Below are 27025 nucleotides of genomic sequence, written 5' to 3'. Positions count from 1 at the left end.
TGCCAGGCCAAGCTGCTTCATGAGGAAAGAGAGTATGGAAAGAAGAATAAAAATAGGAAGAAAAATGAAGAGGGAGGCCACCTTATGCACTGGCAGTCGACAGTAGCAGTTTGGAAATACTGGCAGTCCTCAGTGTGTAGTGATTGCGTTCCACATACCAACTGAGTTTGGTCACCCCTGAAAGATCTTAAAGCCTTTTGTTTGCTGTATCTTCTTATTAGTCTAATGTTAGAGTAGTCCTGTAAATACAGATTACCTTTCAGACAACATCCTGTGCCTCATCTATGTACTTTATCTTGGAAGTCAAAATGGTTATTATGTAGTCTGGTAATTACCTTGCACTTAGACATGGATTTACTTTAACTATCCTCTTAACAAGGTAGCCTTGTTTGTGTGACTAGAGCTGACAAAATTGAGATAATGCGCGTCTCCTGTACCTGTGACTTATTTTTAAAACAGTCTTTTGTCACCCAGTACTAACTGGAATCAAGAAACTTTAAAACTTGTATGGATTTTCATATAATCATACCTGTTGCTTTTTTCTAACTAGAAAACATGTAAAGAAACAGTTTGTTGGCTGTTTGCTGTTTTAGTGGAGTTACAAGTCTTAAGTAAACTTATTAAGAAGCATTGGTGCCTTGAAGTCTAAATGTGTTGATAAACTATTCTGTATATTTGGATCACAGTATGACATGATACAATGAAAAAATATGTGCTATATTAGGGGTATATCTTGGGGGTGTGTAGGGAGGGAAGTTGAGTGTTGCAGACAGGAGCTTGCTCCAGCTGAAAACTGTGCAGCTATGCTTAAAGCAGTGCTGAACCCCAGATAGTATTTCCTGCCTTACAGCAATATATATTAGCTAGGGTTTGTATCTGCTGTCACAGCAGCTTCACAGCTTCTGGTCAGCTTGGAACATAGGCAGACAGGAGCTTGCTTTGCCCATAAAAGACCATAGAGGCTTACTCTCAAGAGCTTTGGGCCAGGTCTTGTTTAACTGAAGCAGTGTGATGCATTGGACAAGGACCTCAGTTAGGAGTGAGAAGCTGCAAATTTGTCTCCACAGTGGCTTTGCTATTGCTCATCTGTACTGAGTTAAAGACGTGGTCAACAAGAGTGCTGTCTACTCTGAGCATTTATTCTTGAGGGATTACTAGTTTTTCTCTTTTATAAGTTAGACAATGGTTTAGTCTGGACTACAAAAATAGCTAAGTAGTATTTTGTATGTAATTTTGCAGGTGTTAAAAGATAAGCTTATGGGAAGCTTTGCTAAACTGTCATTAAAACATAATTACATAACATTGAAATACTACCTGGCTGTTCAGTGTGACAGAAAAGTCCTGCCATTCAAATTCCATCCTTCCTGTGTGTAATAATTTTAACAGTTGTCAGTAACCTCTTCCTCAATATGTCTTCTCTTCTACTGAAGTCCAGGTATTACCAATCTCCCTTATATTGTTTCATCTTCCAGTTGTTGTGTATAGGTTAGCACATTTTTCTTTAATAAATGCTTTTGTTTTGGACATGAGCTTGATTAAAATCTTCATGGTGTAGGTCTTAGGTAATTTCTGTTCTTCCTTAGTTAATTTGCATCAGCTGTCCTGCATTCTCCCTTACTCAGCATGTCTGAGATGGATCAGCGTGTGTTGCCCAGGCATGTCCTGGCAAGCAGTGCTTATAGAGTTAAACCTTAATATAAGCATTAATTCATATAATATCTATTGAAGAGAAATGAATTGGGTACAGGCATGACTTGGAGGGTAGGTGAATAGAGGAGGTCAAATTTGTTTGCTTCATCCTATTAGTAAGAATTTGCCCCAGTAAATGAGTGAAGTAGATCTGAGGAGGCGCTGATCCATCTTTGGAGAGGACAGAGGGGAAGATGTTAGAGATTATATTCTCAAGGTGATTACCCACAATTGTTGGTGATTCAAAACCTATTTTTTTGTCATCCAGAAGAAAAAAGTCTCCTGATAAATGTTTTCAGGTACATACTATCATCATTAGAACTTTAATACTGCATGCGCAGTTCCAGTATACTGTGCACCATAAGCAATCTGTATGTCTTTAACTATTTTCACCAGTCTATGGAAAATGTGGCCCTAAATTAAAGGTATCCCATAGAAATACTTACAAATATATATATATGTGTGTGTGTATGACTTCAGCAAATTGTTACTAGAGATTTTTTAAGATTATCTGTAATATTTCGGTAGTCTACTTTTGGCGTGGAGGGTAGTTGTGTAAAGGTTTTGCTCTGAAGTGATGACAGAGTGGAGGAAGTGCAAGAGAAGAAGGTATGATTCCTTTTCTTTTTGTATATTGAAGAATATGAAAATTCTTTCATTGACAATGAGAGTATTATCCTTATAATGGTTTTTGTTAATTAGGCCTTTTCATGTAAATCACCCAAATATGCTGGAATTCAGCTATGTCTTTGCTTTTTATTAAGCAGCTTCCTATAAGATTCTTCTTAATTTGGTATTTCTGAAAAACCACAGGGGATTTTCAAAGTCGCAGTGTCAGTTTAAGTCTGTTCTACATTTAATCAAATATCCCAAATGAGAAGCATCTCAACTTACACCACTTTGTAATTAAGTTTGTGTTTAATATGGCCTCCACATGCCAATAACCCCATCAAACGATTGCTCTGCTAGTGCAGTTTGATATTCATGAGTATCTGATTGTTGTACAGTTTTTCAGTATATTTTGTTTTTAAAAGTATGGCTGAAGTGTGAAATATTTGGAAATAAAGTTCCCTCCTCCTCATGTGTTAGTTGTTTTGCCATGATGGTAGCTGTTATTAGCCCAAATATATTTCAGGGAGCTACAGACACAGGAGAAATCAGTTGTCAGTTTTAAAACTGAAACTGTGCTAACGTATTGCTCTTTTTGAGTGTTCATAAACTTTATGCAAAGGAGTGGTTGTACAAGCATCTTGCCAGGAGACGATGAGTTTACTTAATCTGCATCAAGTTGGGATTGCATGTGCACTAACTTTTAATACAGAGGTTGTACCCTTAGATCATGTTAATCCCAGGATGACAGATTCTGAATGAGGGCTTCTCAGGCCTGGTACTTTTTCATACCTAAGCTAGTTATCAAAATAATAGCGCTTACTCATTTTTTCATTTTTGTTTTACCTTGAGAAAGTACTTTTGAAACTCATTTAATTTGCATTCTGTGATAATTTAATGTAATTTGAAGTCTCATACTTCCCTATTTAGACTTGCTGTAATATCTCTTTGGTGATACTTACTGGAAGTTTTACCAACAATGTTGTGTTCCTATTTCATTATTTCTTATGCATGACAACATTCTTTTAAAATATGATTGTGGTCTGAAGCTTTACTGTGCACATTCTGATTGCAACTCCTTGACTACTTGTTTTTTATATGAAATCACTCAAACAAATCCACACTTTTTTTTTTGTTTTTTGTTTGTTTGTTAATACACTGGAAGTAAACATGGGCAACTAAAAACTATGGTACAAACTCTACTTCCTAAGTGTATTTCAAAAGAAATCCTGGCCACTTTCTATCAATTATTTTTTCTTTTGGGGTAAATTTCTGCTTCGTGATTCCAGTAAAACATACTTGGGACATCACTGATCCATAATGATAACAGTCAGTGTTTGGCTTTGGGTCTGCCCTTTGGAAGTACTGCACCAATATGTAAAGCTTTGCTGATCTTTTAGACAAATATACATACACAAGAACAAACCAAAAACTTATAGAATTTTTTACAACCAAATAATATTTAAATTATTATATAAATGAAAACCAAATAAATCATATGAAGCTTCAGAGTTATGAGAGAAGAGAGAGATTCATATGCCTAAACATAGACATATAATGCCATTTTGATACCTTAAGGTAACTGAGCCATCTAGACAAGACTGGCAGATATGACTAGAGGACTGGTCCTTCTACAGTTGTAGCTGGAGGCCGGGCAGGACCATGGGTGCTAGATGCTTATATTTAGCCACTCCCTGAAACTCAGCTCATTTGAAGCTGTTTGCATGTCAGAACTTTTCTGGTATGGCTTTTCAGAGTATGCATTTGTTGATAGTTAAGATAGAACTGGATTACTATTTTATATTCTTAATACTTCTTACCTGTCACTGTCTCCTGCTACCATCAATTATATATTATTTTCTGTTTCTTCAGTGGTCATTATAATTAAGTAAATAAGTTATAAGTTGCATTTAGTATACAATTTACAAAGTGGTTGTCTGTCTAGAAAACTAATTACCTCATTTGGTGCAGTAGCAGAAAGGATTCTCGTGTTGTTTTTTTTTTCCCCTTGATTGAGTTCCTTTGTCCCATGAACAGCCCTAGTTCTTTGCTACCAGGCAGAAAAAAAAGTTTATAGTTCAATTGCTGCTTTGTAAACAAGTAATGTTAATACTGCACTACAGCAGGTTTCCACTTGGAATCTGGAATGTATTGCATTTGTTGTATGTATTTGTTATGTAGTTTAATCTAGGTACATGCTAGTATATAGCTAGCATTTGTAATAATAAAAACAAACTTGCCTAATCAGATCAAAAAGTTGAAATTTGGATGAACTCAATTTTTGCATGGAAACAGGTATTAAAAAAATTGAAAAGTATGTTTGTAATATGGAGAGTTTCTTTTACTTTCTGGAAGTCTGAATGGATGTAAAAAGGCCAGAAGGAATTTCGTCAAAGGTATTTTAAAACTTACGAAAGAAGCACAAATAAGGAAATACTCATTGAAGTGAATATATGAAGAGCTCTGTGAGACACGGAGGAAATGGGAACCAGTGTGTAGTTGCTTTTGATGCCCCACCTTACACTGAAGAAATAAAGGAAACTGTACTGTAATTCTGATTTTGACTGGATGAAAGAAGCTGGTTAATTGAGCAATGCTTTATAGGAGTTGTATCAAAGGCTCAGGTAGAGTTAGGCTGTGTTGGTGGTGTTTATCTTGCACCACATACGTCAAGAATCCCAGTCATGGGTTAGAGTCCCATCGAGAGATGAATGGTATAGCCAAAGAGCAGAAGGGTTTGGGATTTTTTTAGCTGAGGATCCAGATATAAATGTGATTGCGTAGTAACAATTTTAAGATCCATGCCTATGAAACATATATCTTAAGATGTTGCTAAAAGCAGTCTTGAGTGATATTGACTTTGAAAATGAGAAGAAAGCAGGAAGTCTGTGTGCTGTGCAAAACATTTCGCTGTTATGTTAGGGTAGAGGGAAGTGTGAACATCTCACTTCTTACAAAATGCTAACATTGTTACGCATTTGTAATTATTGTCCTGCTGTGTTGCAAGATCAGAAAGCAGCTGTTCTCAGTAGCATGCATTTATATTGTTAAGTGTATTTTGTTGTGATATCATTATGATTGAAGAATGTGATTAAATGATGTTTTACAATACTGTCTTCTGCAGGAGAGAGATGCTTGTTTTTACGTGACCTTCCCAAGGGTTTGCTACATCTTTGGAAGTCCACTAAGAACACAGACTACAGTTTCTTTGTTTTTAAGGAAAAGAATTATACTTGCTTGGGGCTTGGGGTTTTTTTTGGGTGAGGTGGGGGAATAGACACAACAATTCAATATGCTTGAGGAAGGATGGGTTTTAGAAATAATTAAAAAACCTGCTGGAAAGAAAAAATATTTGTTGTATGTATAGAGAGCACCTTTAGGTAATTTTAAGAAAAAGCAAGCTTAAAGCCACTATTTTGGAGGACATCTTACTGAATTTCTAAAGTATATTCATCTGTCTCCCTCTCCTGTGCTCTGTCTTCCTCTGATTCCATATATGGAAAAAATATAGGCTTGCTAAATATGTATTATGATGTTTTATTATCTAGGTAATAATCCTATTTAATGTGTCAGGAAGAAGAAATTAGGGTGAAATCTTAACCTCGTATTTATATTAACTTCATTGAAGCATTTATCAATAATGATGCCTTCTGGAGTTCACACTAAAAAAGAGTAAGAATAGCTATCATGTATTGAAAGAGCAGAGAAATGAGAAAGGTTTGTAGGCGTGTAGAGTCTTGTAGTTGGAGAATGTTTTTGTTTTTCTTAGTTACATTTTGAATTGTCTTCCAGTTTTTCCATCAACCAGCTTTTCTTTCTCACATTAATTCTCAGCTTCACTTTTACAGTTCTTCCTTTTTAGTGTTCGTTTATATTAGATTAAATTATTATAACATGCTTCTAGCTTTATTAATGGTCACATGCTGGAGGTTTTCAGATTCTTGTTTTGAAAATTCAAGGACAAAGAATTATCAACCTTGTCCTGTTTAGTCATGGAAGTGAAATCCATTGCTCTGGACATAGCTTGTTGTTCTAATGCTTTGCCATCAATTCTGGTAAAACCATATTTAGACTCAATTCCATGAACCTTTAGGCGTTTAGAGTGCTGCTAAAGCTGTATAGACTTTGTGTCACAACACAGAAGGGTTTCTCTAATGATTCATCTAAGTTTGCTTTGGGGTAGGTAAAAAAAAAAAAAAAAAAAAAAAAGTAATTTGGTTGTTGAAATGTTGAGTTACCATAACATCTGATTCTTAAAGGTCAGAGGCAAAGCCTATTAATCTAGAAAAAAACATATAAATGTAAAAAAATACAGCAGAGAGAGTGATGTATTGTACTGTTTTTACAGTTGTTCTAAACATTAGGTTGATCTTTGCTATAGGAAACAGAATTACTAACTAGAGAAATTTAGTTAAGTGAAATCTAGTGTTTTATTTAACTAGTTTGTTTGTATGTAAGGCTCTAGATTGATACTCTCTTGCGCTCTCTTGCCATTATGCATGTCCGTAGGTGAAGGAGTTCAGAAAGTTACACTTTCTGGCGATTCTCTGCCAAATTATACTGAAATTCAGTGTAGCCCATTAGTTTTTCTGTTGTAGACTTAGGCTGTTGCATTAACAGTAATTCCTAAAGTACATGTTTATTTGATGAGTATAACAGATTTTTTCCTTACTGTGATGCTTTTCATTCCAAAGGGCTCAAAGTATTTTAAGACCTATATTCAGCAAGTACAGAATCGCCATTACAAGCCAACACTCAGACAAATAGAGTGGAGTGAGCTATGGAATTTTCTACATGGCTGTATAGAAAGAAGGGGAAATTTTGTCTGAGGATCTAAGTTGAACTCTAGAAATATGAAAAGTAATGTATGACACAGAAAAGAGCTGTCGGGGTCCAATTTAATAACAGTTATTCTGTCTGCCTTCACCTCTCCTTGAATGCGTGTACAGATAATTGATCAAACCCATTTCACTTTCCTTGCAAGAACAAGGAGTTGAGATTTGAGCCAATTGTTCTTTGGAGCTTTGGGAGTTACTGTCCTTTACTGAGCACCTGGATTCAACAATTTTTTAGATTGCTAAAACTATAGCATTTATGAAAAAGGTTGGACTGGGCAAAAATGAATATAATAAAAATATGAAACTCCGTCCTCTGCTTCTCATTTAAGCTTCAGGTTACTTAGAAAGAGGTGACTGCATTTACTTGTTTGGCTCTAATTGGAAGCCCGGTTTTCAGGAACCAAATCTGAGATTCTCCTACATATCTATTACTTTGTGAAAGCTGTTCAGGGTTTTGAATTTGTCAGGCTTAGGCTGAGACTGTTTGGATAGAGAAACTAAGCTTCCATATCGTATTGTTATAGAATGCCTTTCCAAAAAAAAAAAAAAAAAAAAAAGGTACTTCGTAATTTTTCCATTTTCTTGACTTTCACACAGAGTTCTTGCAAAGTGTCTAAGGCTAACTTTTAAAATTCCAGGATATGCAAGAGAACTTGTCTTGGTTAATGAGTAGTAGTAAGAGTTCTGTAAATAGTTCTCTTAAGTAAAAATCCTCCTTATAGAAAACAAGATATGTACCTCAGATCAAATACTGTGACGTTTTTATATCTGTGGATTGTCTGTTCTAAAAATACATCCTTGAACACTTCTAACTGATACTGGGTTTAAAAGAATTTTGGATTCATATTATGAAAATGTCTCAATATTCTTTCTTTAATTGTGATTCAGGAGAAATCTAAGACAATGTTTGAAGTTGTCCATAGTAATTCATAGTTGTCACTAAGTAAAAAAAAAAAAAATAATAATGATAATAATAATAATTAAAAAATCACAGTTCAGAGAAATTATGTTTTATTTTCGTGGGATAAGCCAATCATGATTTCTTGAGGATTATTCTGAATGTATTTAATCCATACTCTAAATTGTATTAAGTGATGCTTCATTGTCAGAAGTCCTTCTGCAAGTTTTCTTCTTTGGGTTTTTTTTTTTTCTTTTTCCAATAAGACTCTGTTGATTGGCTAGATATGTCTCTTGGTGGTGTTTTTGTTCCCAAATCAAAAGTATTCATAACTAGATGCGCAGAACTCTAGCCTGACAACTTACATCTATGAAGGGCTTAAAGCTCTGTAAATTGAGGTACTTGAAAGATTTAAACTTGGTAGTGCTCAATGTATACACTGACATTCCTTATGGATGCTTAGGCTGGAAAAAAACCTGAGATTTCTACACTGTGCTTAAACAGAACTTTATTATCCCAAATTAGTGTTTAGAAATGCTAATACCTACACTTTGGTGTTAATTCGCAATGGATGAACACATCCTCAACAGCAACTACCTGTCAAAATCTGGACGAGAATGGATGGTAGCTACAGAATGTCAGTAGTGCAGTAGTTGGTATAAACCTTATCAGGCTACTTTGCATATATAATTCTTGTAGTACCCTGAAGGTTTGGGGTGAACCGCAGACCATCCAGGGTAGCAAGCAGTAGAGATCTGTATAGTTACACTCTTCTTAGGGTTCCATACAACTTTCAAATTCTCTTGGTTTCTCCTTTGTCAGACCACAGATTTGAAGAGTGAACAGCTTGATGTTCACATGAAATGGCATGAATATGTATCTATGCATTTACAAATGATAAGAAATGCCTCTACTATTCTGTGCGTGTTTTGGAAGCTGTTTATTATGATTATAGATGTTCAGAATATTAAAATCAGTATTTAACTATAGAACTACAGAACAGCAATAGAGAAGAAAATGTTGCTGTAATGGGAATATAGTGTTATATATAGTATAACGGTTATCAAAATGGAGCGTATATATATATATTTAAGAAGATGAATTAGAATACTTTGTTGTTGTTTTATATGAATCATAAGTAGCATGATGATAGACAGCCAATAGCACTATTGGTAAGATTATCTAGTGTTATCTAAGTTCTGATTTTCTTTTGCCAAACTCGTACTATTTTGGTTGAAATTTTGCATTCCAGATGTCTGCCTCTGGATGACATTTTTGTAAAATTTCAACCAGTATGGTTCAGACTTCTCGAGACTGATGCTATGAAAAAGATTCTTGTCTCTGTTAAGTTTTCTAGGGACCTTTGAACGTCTGTGACTCTCTTATGTTTGAACAGAGTAACTGTGACATATCATATTATGAACATAGAAGGGGCCTAGTAAAGAATGTGTAGATAATCTTTAGTTCTTGGGCTTCCAATGCTTTGGATGCTTGTTTTATGATGTTCCTGTTTTGCTGCTGTGTGATTATACAGCAGTTTACAGTATGTGATTTGTTGTTTTTTGCTTTAGATTATTGGTTGCCAAATCAGAAGAGAGCCATTGGAGTCTACTGAACGGTATACCCGTTGGATCAATAATCTCACTGAAGAACAACTTCTTACACAGGTATTCTTGTTTCAGCTGTCACTGAAATTGTGGCAGAAAGTTGCACTTTTCATTAACAATGGTTGATTATTTACCAAAGTTATCAGATATTTATTTTGTGAAGCTAGTCTTTTGAGTAAGAGAGAAGTCTGTGAGGCACATGATCATATGTAATGATGACCTCACACTGAGAGAGGTTGAAGCTTTTGAATTTAGCTTCATAGTGAGCCTTATATTTCTCTCCGCTGTCTGTGGTTAAAAGCATACGCTTTCATGTTCTAATAATTAGATTAGGATTTTCTTTTAAAAGATGTATTTAAATACATAAGAAAAATATAGTCTTTCTTGAGAGGGAATTTTCTTTCCATGAGGTTAGGTACTGACTGCTTCTGTATCTGTTTAAGTCTTGCTAGAAATCATTTAAAAATAGTTCTTCAAGGATTAAACATAGGGCCCATTATTCATGTTTTTAAGTAAGATACATCTTGTGCAACTGAAGATGACAGTTTTGGCATAAAGAAAGGTTGTTTCGTTAGGCAGGCAGCCAATGCTGAACTAAAAGAGACTTTGGCAAAAACAAGTTAAACTGTGGAAGAAATCAGTCCAGCTTGTGGAAGAATGTGTGTGCTAACTAAGTATTATAAGAAATCTAATGCTGGGTTAACAGAAAACAACCCAACATGCATTAAGATGCAAGTACTTGGGGTTAGTTTTTGTGGTGCTATGGTAGGAAGACATTTGCTTTTGATTTTCTTGGATTTAAGTTATTGAAAAGATTAACATAGTCTTGGTTTTTAGACTTCATTATAAACTGCATTGTGTTCCTCATTACCCTAACCCCCAAAGACATACTTAGAGGCTCTGGTATGGTAATTGTAACACAAAAAGTACAGATCTTCTCTTAAAATCAGCAGTGGTACTATGGTTTCCTATAATTTACCAAGTGAAAGTGGTTATAGAAAAAGTTACCCATGGAATACTTGGATTTGCCTTTCAGTTTGGCATTAGCAAAGTTTTATAAGTTGAAAATAGTGAATTTGTCTGACAACAACATCTGGATACACAGTAATACCACTTCACTATGTTGCTGAAGAAAAGAGAAGGAAAAACCTTGAGGAAAAACCTTGCCCTACACTTTCTGAAGTGCTTCATTTATCTTCAGGTGGCCACTGGATGGAGCCTTTAATGAATTAAGGTGGAAATTAAAAGAAATACTCTAACTTAGAGATTATTTAAGGTCTGGTCAGTTGGGGGATGGATGCAAAAAGATAACTAATTTTAAGATGGAGCTGTAAAGTTTTCCGGAAGAGACTATATGGTATAGTGCTTCTGATAGTAGGATGTAGGTACCATGACCTGGGAATTCCCATGCATTTCTGTGTGCCTGTAAATATCTCTGAAAAGCCTTAATCAAGCAGCATGTGCAGTCCATTATTTTAACACATGATTTAGTTTCATGCGTTTTACAACTATATGAGAAATGCTGGGAAATATATTGTGATAGGAACTAAAAGGCTTCATGGTGGAACTTGTGCTACTTTTAGATTGTTTTCTTAACAGGATGAGATTTATACAATCATGCTATATATGTGTTCCTAATTAGCTATTCTCCACCAAATTTAACACAGGCACAGAAGTTCCTCAAAGACACAAGTTCCTGAAACTTTTGTGGAAGTGTGAAGCTAGGTAGAAAAGAGAGACTCTGCTATACCAGCTGCAACTCATATGTTGTTAGGCATGGTAGAATCCACTTGGACAGAGATCTTAGGTGCCCAGTCATAAGAAAAGCTTCAGCTGGAACCTATGATCAGCTGTGACACACAAGGCTTTAGAAAGCTTGGCTTTTCTAATTCTGCTGCTAAAAGAAAAACCTGCTTGATTTTTGATGCAGTACATGTTAGGATGTGTCCCCTCTCCTGCCTCAATATCCATATTTCTCATCATAAATTCAGGTAGGGAGGTAAATTATTTTGCTTTTTCTTGACTTAACAAAGTACAGGTAGGAGAAGGAGGTGGGAGGAGAAACCAGCCCAGCTGTTATGTAATAATCAGGATAGGAGTCTGTAATGTAAGGTTAGGCTTGATTTCTCCCTCAGTACACGCTGTATTTTGTTCTAGGTGCGCGTTTGTTAATTCTTTTCAGTAAATAAGCCCCAAGAAAACTACAGTTCCAGTGATGAGCCTTTGCTAATGGATTTGCAGAATCTCTGGGAGGAGCAATCCTTCAGGGAATTCAGGAAAATTGGCTTTAATTTACAGCATATTGTCTCCAGCAGTTTCCTGTAGTGAAAGAATGATCAGCTTTTTTTCAGCTGTCTCTGTAGTCAGTGCCTAGCTTTTTTTCCATTTACTTCTGTTGCATTTCTGTATCATCCACATGCAAATTATTTGTGCCATAATTTGGAAAACTAAGGCACCAATTAAAAAAAAATCATCAGTTGTCGAGAACATGTAATCTCCTGTGATAATATTTATGTTTTAAATCAAATAATTTCTTAAAGTATTTGTTTGCTTTATTAGGCAGTGACCAAAATCCAGTTGGAAAGAGATAGGTGGTTGCAGATGTTTTGTTAAGTGGTTGGATGGCTTCATATGCTTCAGTGTGGGCTGCTCGTTTTATATCGCTTGAGTCAACACCAGATTTCTGGATTGAGTGTCCGTCCTCTGTCCTCATGCTGAGAGGATCATTCAAAATGCTTCTAGCATTTTAACTTTTGCTTTCCCTTAGCGATGGCCTCCTGATGCTTACTCATCCGTTAAATGTTTCTGTAAACAATTATACTGTAACATTCCAAAGATACTTTTTGGTATGTGTGAAATTGCAGAATATATACTTCAGAGAGTCTGTGGGGAGTGAGAGAGTACAATGAGAGCATGATAATGTAAAAACTACCTTTTCAATGATTCATGTTTGCTTCTTTAAGGTTATCTGCTGTATAAGTTCAGAGTGATTATAACATGCTTTTACAGGTATACTAATGTTAGCCTTAAAATACATGTGTGTATATATAAGGGTTTGCTATCTTTTTATCCGATAGCCAAAAAAAAAAAAATCATTTTAACTGTTCGGTAAGAGCAGAGCACAATGACAGGTACAGGAAGAAAATGAGTGAACAAATTAACAATTAAAAGAATTGACTGTTTTGATGTTGGAATAAGTGAAAAAAATTAGATTAAAACTAATCTTACTATAGGATATCTGAGTCTGAATTGTGCTTGAAATCTGATTGAAGTTTGATCATGCAGCACTTTTTGTACACTGGAAATCTTACTGTAGTGTAGAAGTAAAAACATCTGAAGGGCTTTAAGGTTGGATTAATTACACAAACATATATCTAAGTAGTTTTGTCACTGGCTATAGGTAACATAGTTGAGCTCACATCCATGTCTGTTGAATCACTATTTAGGTTAGTTTAGACTCACAGACAGCTTGTGCAATATTATATTCAGCCTGCAGCATAATTCCATCTGACCTGCTGTTTTTTCCCCCTGCCAAAGACAAACTTCTCTGCTTTCATACGGCTGTTCACTTGGAAAGTGGGCTGTGAGTTTAGAGTGATATGCGAGGACAGCCTTGCGAGTAGGATTGGGCTCTGTGGTTGATGAGGTTGGACTGTCCTAGTTTAGAAAAAACTGACCAAAATACTATGATTTCTTAAATCTGTTGCACACTGTAATGTGTTTATATTGCTTCCTGATACATAGTGCACTTTGCAGATTATCTCAGGGCTTCTTGTGTTGGATAGATCTTGAAGTTTGCACAGGTGATTTGTAGTTCTTATTAATATTCACTCTGGATCATCAGATAGAAGAGCAATGTTTAACATATTAGAAATCCATACCATTCACTTTTCTATGCTTGCATAGGTTTAAAAGCTGTGCTTCTCTACTTACAAAGTCTGTCTATCTTCACCCATAAATTGTACAAGACTTTTAATTAAATATGAGATAAAAGTTCATGTGACAAATCAGCGTTTACTACAGATGTTCAGTTTGGAAACTGATCCAGCCTTTTGGTTGCGTGGATCACGTAGCTTGTTTTAAAGGCAAGAAGGACCACATATCATGAGCTTTTCCTGATGATGTGACCGGACCTTTTCCATATATTCAATACACTCACTATTGCATTGTCTTAGTGCATCTAAATAGGCAGTTCCCTGCTACTTCCGAGGAGAGAGGGCAGCCAGGGTCGGTTGAGGTTGGCTGAAAAAGTCGTACAGCTTGCTATTCCCTGTCTGCTCCTGGGAGAGGGAGCCAGTGGGAGCAAGGTGCACAGGTTACTGTGCTTGCCATCTTCTCTGGTGTGCGTGTATGTGCTGTGTGATGTATGTGCAGTAAGCCCATTGTGGTAGGGAAGGAGCTGTACTGTCCTTGGGAAATACCATAGCTGAATGCAAGCTGACACGACCAGACCAATGCACTCAGTCTGCAGCGTGGTCCCAGAGAGCTCGAGGAAAGCTGGTAGGAGTAGGCTGCAGGCAGGATGAATTTTCCAGACAAACCGCAAACCGAGCATCTCTGGCCTAGAGCATCTCTTTTCACTAGCTGCAGTCGAGAATATTGACTGTATAAATACCAGAGGCTGATTGTCAGTATTTTTATAACCAGAAGTGAAATAATTGAGGTGGCAATATGAAAGTGGATATGTAAGTACTTGCAATGCATGCTGTTCTGTTACATTAGTTAAAGGCTGAAGCTGGATGGAGAGTAAGACCTTCTTGAGAATGAGTGTAACATGAAAAGGCTGATTGATTCTCACCCACCCCCCCAACTTCTTTGATCTTTGCCACCAATAATAGCTCACTTGTTTGTTGTCTTTTGATCAGAAGCTATCTCAATGCTTTCTGGGGCTTTTTTTGTCACTGTTTCTTCTTCCTTCACCACAATATCTAAAAACTTTGTAGTTAATAGTGAAGTCCTGTTGTTTTTCTACTAAGGAGATACAAGCAAAGTTACAAACTGGTTAAAAGGAATGGATTCTATTAAGCTGTATGGGAATAACCATAAAAGGGGAAAAAAAAAAAAGGCATCTTCATTTTTTGTGTGTGGTTTTTTTTTTCCTTCCAGAGCATAATGAAACAAAATTGCACGAGGTAGTTGGTGTTTATATTTACTTTTGAAAATGCACGTCAAAGGAGTTCAGAGTTCTAGAAAGCTTAATAGAAAGTGGCTTACCCACATCTGTGAAGTCAAAGCATAATTAGAACTTCCTAATGAGGCTTTCTGTAAAGGCATCTCAGGGTCAAATATTCTTGCACTTTAAGAAACAGGTTTCCAGTAGCTCAAAATGCATACAGGGTTTGCTTTGTCTTTTAGCAATTTTGCATGAACTTAGAGGTTCATAAAGGAAAGAGTATTAAAAAGCTTGGATTTTTTTTTTCATATTTTGTTTGATGATTTGTATGCTTAAACAAGGCTTGAATGTGGTTCATAATATGCGTTAGCATTTAAATGCAATAGAAACATTGTAATATAGTATAAAAGCAACTTGGAATTGAGTAAGTTTGGTTTCATTCCAAGAATTCCTTATGAATTCCTTATGAATTCAATCTTACAGCATGATGGATACTTATATGGCAGAAAAATATGATATGAATATGTTGGAAACTGAAATTAAGCAGGTGCAAATTGGTTTATTTCTACTCAAATATATAGAGCTATGATTTGTTCCAGCTGATCTTGCCTTATATTTTAAGTATTTAATCATACCCCTATGAAATGCAAGGTGTGTGCATCTAAAAAACCCATTTTTCTTAAGACATTTGGTGTAAGAGATGGACAAGTAATGCTAAATGTAAAGGCAAATAGTCAAGGATTCAAGTTATGCATTTCTGAAAATCCTTTTTTCCAAACTATTATTGGCATCTATGTCTCCTCAGTATTTCTGAGAATTACCTTGAAAAACAATGCAACAGGTTAAATAGCATCAGGACTTAGTTATTAACTTAGTTTTGGACTTAAAGATGTGGATAGAACCAAGTAATATCTCCCAGTTTCTGCATATTAAAATCTTTTTCCTAAATGCTCCATTTAGGCTTGTTTGATCTTTCATAGTTACCCTATGTTACCTTAAAAATAAACAGCCTTTAAATGTCACTTTGGGCTCTTATCTCATTGCCTTTTGTACCTTAGGGGAACTTTACTTTGGTCTAACAAATGAGGAACAAAAAATAGTTTTGGTCTTAAAATGAAAGGTGGAATACTAAATTGGCTGTAGCTCCCCCTCCTCCCCCCTCCCTGAAACAAAAAAAGTTACTCTAAATACAAAAGTTTCCAACTAATTTAATGATGTTTAGTTTTCAGTCAGTTCTCCATATGTGAGAGCACAGGGCAGATACACCCATAACTTCCTGTAATTTTCTTCCTTTGTGAGTTTGAAAATCAAAATGCTGATTCCACGAAAATAGAAATATTTTTACTGTGGCTTTTAGTGTAATAAAAATTATTGATTTTTAAACATATTTTCACTTCAATGCAGCTCTCTATTATAGCCTTATATATAGGAAAAATAATGTTATTCTCTGTCGCAGCCAGGCACTGAACAGTTTTTCACCTTTTAAAACTTGTATATGAGCATATGAGTTAAGTGCCCCTTACTTATTACCAAAAAATAACTTGCTTGTTTGGTTTCAGCTTTTAATGATAAAAGTACTGGACCAGATTTTCAGAAGAGCTCAGTAATTTCTGGAATAGTTGGAGTGGCTTTGTGTGTGAGTGTGAAAGCATCATTTCCCATATTGGACAGTAGGTGAAAAGGCCAGTTTGCTCTGTTGCAATCGGTATTTTGTTTCTTACTATTCTTTATACTGGCCTCACTCTGCCAGGTTTAACATTTGTCTCTACAGTAGTTCTTGCTTTTTTGATTTCTTGACTAGTTAAGGAAGCTAAATTTTAAAATATTTACATACACCTTTTCCTTTTTTAAATATTAAGGGTATATGTTTTACTGTTATGTTAGCAGGGGTTTTCTTTCTGTGTTGTAAAGAAAGCAGATTCTGATCCGATCTAACAACTCTTGAGCATAAGGATCCAGATTTAATGATTTTTCTCAATTCCTAGATTATTTTGTTAGTGCCAGTGGGGCAAGTATGGACCCAAACTGGGATGTGGGATTTATATTCTCTGTTTGTACAGCCTTGGCCAAAGGGACAGTGATTAGAAGTTCTTGAGCTGAAGTTATGCAAATATTAAAAACTAATAGCTAGATTTCCAGAGGGTTAGCATTGATCATTTGTAGTTGTGAACAGTGTGCCCTTTTTCATATGGGATAGATATTTATGTATTTATTTATTCCAATTACATGATCTTAAGGATGACTAGCATATATCTAGTTCCTCTAGAAGCAGAGCTTGTGTATGCAGCTCACATTTTGAGAACTACAATGATCACATGCGAAGGAGGTGGAGTAGGCATGTGCTTTGTGGTTAGCAGAAGGATAGTCAAGCCCTGGCCCGAACGGAAATCTGAGCGGTTGTGATGCATGGGGTGTATAACAAGGAAGGAAATGGTCTTGCATCTGGCTGCTAGTGTAACTGTTGGTCCTTTGCCACCTCTCTGGATGAGTTGGTTTCTATGATGTGGGCGGATTTAACCTTTTGCATCACTTGCAATGACTACTTCCACAGAACAGAAAAAGGGAGCAGAGGAGAAATGTAAGCCTGGCAGGCTTATACCCTTTATTTAAAAACATAATACCTTATTGAAATTGCAAATTCTGATGTTGGTAAACAAAGTACCACATCTTAGTAGTTGCTACAAATTATAATTATTTTCAGAGTTACCAAACTTGAAAAAGCAAAATATTACCAGATATTTTTATTAGATAAATCTAAAGCATTTTGCCTAAATTCACATGTCTTTATGCTCTTGAACCTTACCAGAGAAGATATTAAGTATACCCATCAAAATAAAGGATAAGTGATCAGAGAGTTTTTACAATACAAAGAATTATTATTTCCAGGGTTATAATTTCTCAGCATGCCAGGGGTACTCTATTTAATTTGCAAAATTCTTTGCATACCTGTAATAATGTCATATTGAAATATATATAGTAATGAACATATTAAGGTTGAGATTATGATTATTTTATAAATTGCTAAAGTCAAATTAAGACACGACCTTGCTGTTCAAGTAATTGTTAAAATTTTACTTAACGTTTTTTTAATTTGGGTCACTTTGGAGGTTTTATTCTGCTGCTGAAGATGGAGTAAGCGTGCTGTCTATAATCTAGCCTGTTTTATTTGTAAGCTTGCAAAAATTGTATTGGTATATCTATCCAATTGGGGATTTGATATTAGAATAATTATACTAATAAAAGCCCTTATGTAGGCTCACTTTTATACAAGTGATTTGTATCAACAGCTACATCTTATAAAAGTTATCTTATAAGCTACATCTTACATACCTGTGACCTGAGTGAAATAGTATCTTTTTTACAGATATAGCCACATCTTCACTGGAGAGTTGCACTGCTGTGATTATACTAAAATATGAGTAACAAGGTTTCTGTGACATAGGCGTTATGTGGAAATCTTTATGCCTTCTGTGGCCTGTTGGATTGATACTGTAGTGGAGTAACTTTTTTGGTGGTGGGTTTTTTTGGTCTCCTTTTTACTCTCCATATCTAAGCTACTTCTTAATTTGTAAGAAGATACCAAGACAAAATAATATGACTGGTGGGAATTCAAATTCTAAACAGAGCATGGCGACTATTAAAATGCACTTTTTTTTTTCATCTGAATATAGACTGTTACACAAAACCTCCTTCCACAGCCATTTAGTGCAGTCTTCTGTGGGTTTGCATGGTGCCCTTCTGTTCTGATTTTTGCTATATCTCATGTCCTTGTTCTTTATTCCTTTCCACGTTTGGAGCAAAATTATAAATTCTTTAGTGCAAAAGCCATCTCTTTGTTCTGTGTGTTAATAATAGTTAGTAAAATGGGGTCCAAGTTTGTGCTTTATATTACATAATAGTGATACCCATTGTTTTCACACCTTCATTTACTAGATGAGCAGTGGGAAATATCCTAGTTAATTTAAAAACTAACTTTTTTACACCCTAATTGAAATTTACTCTGAATTTACATGCCAGACTCTTTCATTTGTCAGAGATTCATCTGTTTGACTCTGTGTAATTTTGGGGGATTTTGACACTGTTTGGCCAAGTTTCATACTATTTGTTTTCTGACTCTTTTCACTGTTTTCCACTGCAGAGTTTTGGAATTGGTTGTTATGGCTGTGACAACATTCAACAGCTTTCACTTTCCTCGTCCATTCTCAGTTTCATCTTTTCCCTCAAAGGATTGTGTCTTTCCCTGATGGTTCACAAAAGAGCCACAAGTTCACCACATGTTTAATTGCCCATTCATTTTGCAAGGAACAAATTGCTTAGTAGCTTCTAAGAAAGAACTCTTAAATGTAACTACCCATGAGTGAAGTTGCAGATTTAATAATCATCTCCATATTCAGGAGAGAAGAGTACTGTATCCATGAATTTCTCTATCTATTGCATTTCCTTAGGTATGTCAGAGTCTCTGGAAAACAAAGTAAATTGATTATCGGGTTGGCAGTTACATTTAAACCGGACTTAGCATTTTAGAGAGAAACCAGACTACAAGTTTCTCCATGCAGAAGACAGATCTCTGCTGAACCAAAACATACTCATACACTTTGACACACTTTATTTAGAATGTTGCCAGGCCAGAAAAGTAATATTGAGCCCAGGCTAGCAAGAAACAGTCTTTCTGTAGCAGCATTTACATCTGGGAAATCACAGAGGGAAATTTTTAGCTTTTTATAATAAAAACAAGAAAAGTTGATAAAAAGGTCATTGCAGTGGACCTGAATACAGTGCACGCTTCAGGAAAACACTAAAAGGGCCATATTTACTTTAAGCCTTCCATTGCTCTTCTGTGAGTTTCCTGAGCCATGTCACATCATGTTCCATTCCTGGAAACCTGTGTCAGAGAATTATACCGATGAGTACTCGCTCCCCTTGTGATTTGTTCTTTAATCATTTGTTTCTGCTCTTTTGCTTCTACTAATCATGAAGAGCAGCACTACCAGTGAATATTCTAGACAGCCAAATGGCAGTACATCTGTGCATCTCCATTTTTCTACACTTCTTGTCCTTTTTATTTTGGCACAGTGAGAATCTAAAATTGTAGTGTGGCTGAGTCCCCATAGCTTTATCCACGTCTTTCCTAATGGCACTCTCTTATGCCATAGACACCATGAGCACGTGATGACTTGCTTGGAAACAGAAGGAAAGGTTGGGTTTTCAAGTGGCAGTCCTGGTAGGCTGTCTTCAAATGTACTTTTTCTTTAACTGAAAGTCAAGTAATGTTGAATGCTGGTATTTCTGCATCCTCACCCTTCAGGAGTAAGATGTTTGAGGTGAACTTTGTTGTAGCTGCCATGAATCGATTAGGCAATCGGAGGAACCACAGCTACATCTCACCTACTCTGGAGCCCACCGCAGTGGACTGTTCCTCCTTTGTACTTACAGTATTTGAAAATGATGTATGTTCTCAGCTGCCAACATTTTTTCAGCCACCTGATTTTAAACTCTAGCAGCCAACAACACAGCTTTTCCAACCCGAATTCCATTTTAATGGCATCTTTCAGAAGAATGTAAATCTTAACCTGTGAACAAAACAGGCTCTCTCTTAATGTCAGTGTCAGATTACGCATATGTTTTTTTAAAAAAAAAGCTTTGGAGTCAGTAGGAGAGAGATTTTTTTGTGTCATAAAATTATTCATAGATCTGCAGAGCAGATGTTGACAATTACAAAGAGAACAGAGGCTGGTCTGTGGTCAGCCAGCAAGCTCCGTTTCACGTGGGTAGATCAAGGCTCAAAGCAACAACTATTTCCTGCCAGCACGCTGGGCGTCAGCGATAGCAGTTTTTGTGGGCTATAGCCCAGTTAAATTATACAAAGTCACTTTTGTGAAGCCTTGGTTCTGTTTCTTGGCTGAAAAATAATGGCGCTGGAAGGTTCAGTATTCCATTTTATAAGGTCTGTGTCTATTGATACAAAATTGGGAGTTATAAAATGCATAAAATGTAAGTTTTTGTTTCTTTGTACTTTGTTTGCCTTGTTCTTTTAGAAAGTGTGGAAGAGCTGACCTTTTCATTTACTGTATTAATTGCCAGTGTGTCATTTCAGATTTTAACTTAAACCATATTTAAAGCACAATCCCCCCCCCAAATTTTTTTAATGTATTTTTATGCAATAACTTAAATGATAGCTATTTCCTGCAAATTAAAAATTATAATTTGATATCATTCTGCATTCAGAGCAGTTTACCTGAAACCATGAGAATTTTTAAAAGAAATCTGATGCATCTCCTCTGTTTGCAGTGTTCCTTGGTATGCTAGTATAAATGAGCATTTCCCAGTAATTAAAAGAATTTTAACTATCTCATTTTTTTTTTTCAGACAGACTGGGGTTATTGAAGGAGTGATGATGATATGTCTAATGACTTCCCACTTCTACCTCTTTTGGTAGAGCTATATAAATAAGGATGTATCAGTGGGAAAAGTTAACAAAATTTCTTGTGCAAATAAATCAGTTTGATTTTCAAGTTTAACAAGTAGAGGTAGTGATGGAGACCGTGGGAATGAACAAAAATATAGTTTAGTGGATGGAAAGCAAAGGGCACTTGCGGATCCAGTGGATATTCAGACTTGTAAAGATGGTTTCTACAGCTGGAAACCAAAACAATTTTCCGGTGTCCTACTATATTTTAAATTATTTTTTTTTCTTGGATTTTATAATAAAGTACTTGCCATGGAATGTGAGAACAAGAATGTTAGTTTCTAATCACTGGATCTGTCACCTTGCAGGTTTGTACATTAGAGGATGTTACTGAGCACAAATGAGAGCATTGATAAAATGACAAATGCAAAATATAAAAACATTCCTTAAATAGCTGAAACAGTATTTGTATTAAATAGGGTTTTTTTCATTATTCAGAATCAAAAGAAATAATATATTTTGTGTCCCACTGACATGCATTATGGTGTTTAGTAAGAAAAGAGTGCCTGTGATAAAGATCTGCCATATTCTGTGTGATGCATAAACTCTAGGTTGCTTGGGCTTTTTTTTGTTAGCTAGGTAATGTGAATAATTTTAGAATAAAGAGGAAGGAAGAAATTACATGCCTCAGTAGCAAGCATGTTTTCCCTTGTACTTTAGTTTCAAGTTCCGTATTAAAGATAGGTGACGTCCAAAGTCTCCTTTTATAGTAGGATGCCAGATGCAAGCACCTATATTCTAGACACAGAACACAATTCAATTTTCCTTCTAGTGAAAAAGATAGCGTGGCTTGAGTCTTAATGGCAAACTACTGTTGTTGTAACAGGGCTAATTGGTTAGGAATAAAACATAAACAATGTGACTATATATAAATTTTTGTGTAAAAGGGGCCGATGCAACTGCCATGTGAATGGAAGGGCTGAACAGCCACGTGGCTGCAGCTGGGTCGCATACCAGTGAGCAAGAACCTCACCGAGCTATACTAAGAGAATAGTGTTCTTAACTGTCCTACCTTTACAAGGATATGTTTGAGTAATGACAGTTTTCTCTAACTCCACTTTATAGATGCAAAGATGTTTGCGCCAGACTATGTTATTAGAACGTGTTATGTGGAGATATTTACCTGTAAGTTTACTGAAAGCTGTCTATTGTTCCCTATGGATAATGCGTAGATAGCTAAATGTTAGGCCAAATCGTATAATGTAATATCTGAAAGAAGGATAAATGCTGTGGTGAATAGGAAAATGAAGGCAATATCAGCCATTGCCTACAAAGTCCATGTTTGTTGAAAATGATAGCTTTTACTTTTTAATATAGCATGTTATGAAACTACAATACCATCTACTTAGTCTAGATTAATTTCTAAGTTGTTAGAATATTATACTGATGAACAATATTAACTTGAAGGACAAATGATATTAGGAAGTCTATGTGGGGGAAGTAGAGGGGGCTGGTTTTTGTTTTTCTACTAGGACAAGAAAGTAAACCAAAGGAGAGTTAAAAAATAGGGCCCAAGATTTTCCTTTTTTTTTTTTGTCCTCTCCTTCCTTAATCCAGGCTACTGAATTTTTGTACTTGTTAGTAATTTTTTAACTTCCATTTAACACATAATTTTGAGTGTGCCCATTAAGCTGAGGTCAGCTTTCTTTGAATTACATTATTGCAATTTGTATTCTCAGGTTAGCAGATTAAATATCATATTTTTTTCCTGCATCTCAGAATATGTTATAGTTAGTAAACTAAGTTACAATACTGATGCCTATATTTTGTAATACAGATTATGCATTTCCATGCATTGAAAGTCCTGAATGAAGACAAAATGTTTTACAGTTACTTAGCATTATTTGTGCCAGCCCAGAAGTCTTAACATAAAGATTCCAAAAATAAATGTTTGTGTATAATGGTGGTGATTGTCACACTTTCTAGAAATTAAACAATAGGACTGTTAAGATGCTGGTACAGTTGGTTATTGGTTTAGGTGATTAGGTTTGAGGTTTGTAGGAAGAGGAAGAGAATTTGGTTTTCTGTGGCCTCTTTTTATTTTTATTTTTTAATTGGCTCAAGGATGCAAATTTACTAGTCAAGTTAGAACCTTTCCAAAGTTAAAAATATATTTACAAGCTAAATTGTCATTTTGTTTTACAGGAGGCAGACTGATGCTCAGTCTTTGACACTGGGACTTTTTATTGTTGTTCGTAGAATTTTTGATGAATAGCCTGAAGTGCAATATCTTCTCAGTTTTTACCCTTTACCAAGGAGTTCTAAAAACACATACAATTTATGAGAAAATAATCTTCTACAAGAAGATTATTTCTGCTAGTGTTTCACATATTCTAAAGGTTGTTTGAATTTCCATTCAGCGTTTGAGATGTTTGTTTAATTTTTTACTAGGGCCTTGGATGATTGTAAAAATTTTACCTGTCACCAACATCAGCAAACCAAACGTTTCTTAGTAATATTTTGCTGTCTGCTTATAGCAATAATAATAAAAAAAAAAGTTTTTGGCTTCTACATACCCTTTTATAACTTCAGCCAAACCTTTTTTCAAGGCAAAAAGATGTTTGTACATTGCATATGTGAAAGTTCAGACTGCTTCACTGACTGTGCATTATTATGTGCAAGTGACTGAGAAAGAAAAATAACTTATTTATTTACTGCAAGAATAGACTCTTATTCAGGCACAGTTTCCATATTTGTCTTTTAAAACTTATTTTCTCTGTGCCTGTCTGGATTTGAGATGCTTTCATCAAGGAATTATGCCACTGGTCCTTAAATAAACTCTAACTATTATTATCTGAAAAAATCAGAATATTGACAAGACTGTGTTACAGGTAAGAACTTAGGTCTTTGAATGATAGAGCAATATGATTTTATCAGAATCTGAGTTTTAAAAAAGAGTTGTACAGAAAAGTCTGAAAACATAACCAAAAATATTTAGACATTATTTTGTCTTCTTGTAGCTCTAAAAAGCACAAACTACCTCATTAATCTTAGTGTAGAAGATTTTGATGGGGAGAAATCATTACACTACTTAGAGATATTCTTCCACTGCTGCTAAAAGCAAGGGCACTGGACTTTTAACCATAACCATGAATATGCCCTGGAATTGCCTTAACCAGCTATGTTGGACTAATGTGTATTTCTACTACATGACGTTAAATATATACTTTTATTTCAGGGCTTCTGATTGTCAGGAATTTAGAAATGATGAGAGCTCTGGGTTATATGTATATGTCCAGGTATATCCTGTGTGTGCGGAGCTTGTACCATCTTCTTGTAGTCTGCTTACTTAAGTGTAACGTGAACTGTTTTATCCTTGTGTTACCTTTGACCGGAAGTTTACATTCCTCGTTTTTCATTCATTTTAAAATACTGCAGTTATCAAAAATGTTAGCTCCTAATAATGGTTTGGGGGATTATTACCGGGCTAGTGCATATTAATTTCAACTACAGTCTAGATAGATGTGCTTGTATTATCTTAAAATTTGAACACAATTTTTTTCCTCTTAAAAGAGAAAATAAGTAAATGACACTTCTATACCTTATTTTTGTAATTTATCTCAAGAACTGCTACCTGCACTGTCCTCCTTCCCTTTCCTGCTTTAACAAGTTTGAATCTTCCAAATCCAGCACTTTAAATGGATATGTGTAGATTTTTATGGAAATTCATATGTCCGCAGCTGCTAGAAAATAAGAGAGTGTGCTTGTGAAGGATAAAGGATTGCCAAATAAGCCTACCAAACTGAGATGTAGAAAAAATAGGAATTTCCAAGCAGATTGGAGGTTTATCAGAGAGGGGAAAAAAGCAAGTTAGCTTGAGTACTTTGCACAGCTGTTTCAAGTGAGATATTTTATCCGTGCAATATTATATAATAATTTGATGCCAAAAGTAATACATAAACTTTTTTTTATTTTGAATTAGTGGCATACATAAAATTGGTTTCGTATGGTCAAGAGCTTCTGCAGTTCAAAATAAAATAACCAAAAGCTTGGCTCATCATGCATTTGCAAAATATTGCAGCTAAGTAACAAATACATTTTCCGAATCATGCAGTAAACATGAGGCTTCTCAGATCGTAAATCAGAAGTACTGGCACTTTGCAGTCTTTCTAATTCCATATAATTTTTTTAGTTACTAAAGATGTAGGTAATAAAATCTTACTTTGAATTGAAAGGCGATGATGTTAGATTTTTCTTTTTATAAATTAACTAGTGGTACTAAACGAAAATGTATTTTCTTGGGCACTGGTAAGCAGATACTGATTTTGTTTTACCATGCCTCTAGGTTTCTAGTTCTGGGCTTCCACTGACAGAAATGCGTGAAGAACACTCGGTACCACGTAGGATGCTGGTACTCCAATGAACTGGATGCTCATAGTACAGCTAATGTGTTTGGGGAAATCTAATGACAAAAAGAGAACAAGTTCACTAGGTAGAAGTGCAACAGATGCCAAACAGCTGTGAATCATCTGTATTCTGTTATGGAAGAAGTGAGAACCTTTAAGTCTGAACTGAAGGAAGTTTTTTTTTTTTTTTTTTGGCTAGCACAAAACTGACTTTTTTTAACCCTTTCTCTCCACTCCTAATTGCATTTGTTTAGCTAGTTATCTTTATGTCAAGAAATAATTCTTTTGGCTGTCAGTCCTTCATTGAGCCCTTCAGATGATGTCTTATTAGAAGTCAGTAAAATGAAGTGTCAGTTTTAAATTACGATCTTGTTGGCCTTGTTAATGTCACTGGACGTTAAATGCACGTAAGTAGCTGACCTTCACACCTAACAATATAAGCAGCTTATGTAACATGCATTGCTCTTGCAGATATAATGCCACTGTTATTTTTAGACCTTTGATATCCCAGAGGAATCCTGTTATTGTTCGGGCCCTTTCATTTTCTTGATATGGAAGCCCCTGCTGCTGCTGCCTTTTTCCTCAAGATTTGCCATCTATTCTGTCTGTTGTTTTTCCTGCTGTAGCAGCTGATTTCTTCGTATCCCCTCGGTTCATCCAGTTTTCCTCTGCCTTCTGTGCTCCATCAATAAAGGCATAGTTTGGAATATAGTTAGACAATAAAATGCCTCTTTCTCCTTAGCCTTTCATTATTTTCAATCAGAACAGAATGCTTTATACCTAAGCACTTCTACCTCTCTCATCAAACTTGAATGGCTTTCCCTCTCTCGCCCCGACAGCTTTTTTATGCAGTTGCAAGGTCTAGCAATCTTTTTGCTGAACTCAGCGTGTTGTTTCAAATCTAATGCACAAGTGCTCTCCACAGACACACAGGGCTTTCTTAGATGCTTGCTGTGAAGCCCTCAGAGCGTATCACAATTTAATAGAATGGTTTGCTATGTCCAGTGGATGGCAAGACTACTAGATGCCAGGAATGGGATAAGAAATGCTGTGTATGGGTTTTTTTTCAGAGAATCAGTAGAAAGGAAAAGCTTGGGAAGCTTATTAAGCTTTGAATGTTGTCTTGAGAGATATGGGAGGAAAGAATCTTCCTCAGCTGAGAAAAAGGAGTTCAAGAAAGGTAACTTCTCTGCAAAAGACTGAGAGGAGAAGACAGTATTAATAATATGGGTTCATCTGCCTTGAAAACTGAAATTGCCAAATCTCTTCCAACATTTTGGGGGTGATTTGCCGTCGGTTACTAGAATTTGGTGAAATAGCACAAGAGCTATATTAATACCTTAAAATTTTACGTAATAAATGGCAATTCACTGGTCAAAAATGTCAGTTGTTATTGGAACAAAATAACAAACTGTGGAACTGTTTCTAGATTATCCTCCGGCTCTTGCTTATCAAGTCT

General features: G+C 35.6%; 1 protein-coding gene across 3 annotated transcripts in view; it reads left to right on the top strand.

Annotated features, from left to right (window-relative positions):
• The window catches only part of B3GNTL1 (UDP-GlcNAc:betaGal beta-1,3-N-acetylglucosaminyltransferase like 1), a 138711-nt gene that overhangs the window by 24968 nt on the left and 86718 nt on the right, over positions 1–27025 (top strand). For all 3 annotated transcript variants that reach the window (XM_013960868.2, XM_067308545.1, XM_013960867.2), the window contains exon 6: positions 9606–9701. In XM_013960868.2, coding sequence (XP_013816322.2) covers positions 9606–9701 — 96 coding nt within the window. The remainder of the gene's footprint in view (positions 1–9605; positions 9702–27025) is intronic.

This window comes from Apteryx mantelli, chromosome 19 (assembly GCF_036417845.1).
Source record: "Apteryx mantelli isolate bAptMan1 chromosome 19, bAptMan1.hap1, whole genome shotgun sequence".
Lineage (NCBI taxonomy): Eukaryota > Metazoa > Chordata > Aves > Apterygiformes > Apterygidae > Apteryx > Apteryx mantelli.
This window is presented reverse-complemented; position numbering and strand designations above follow the sequence as displayed.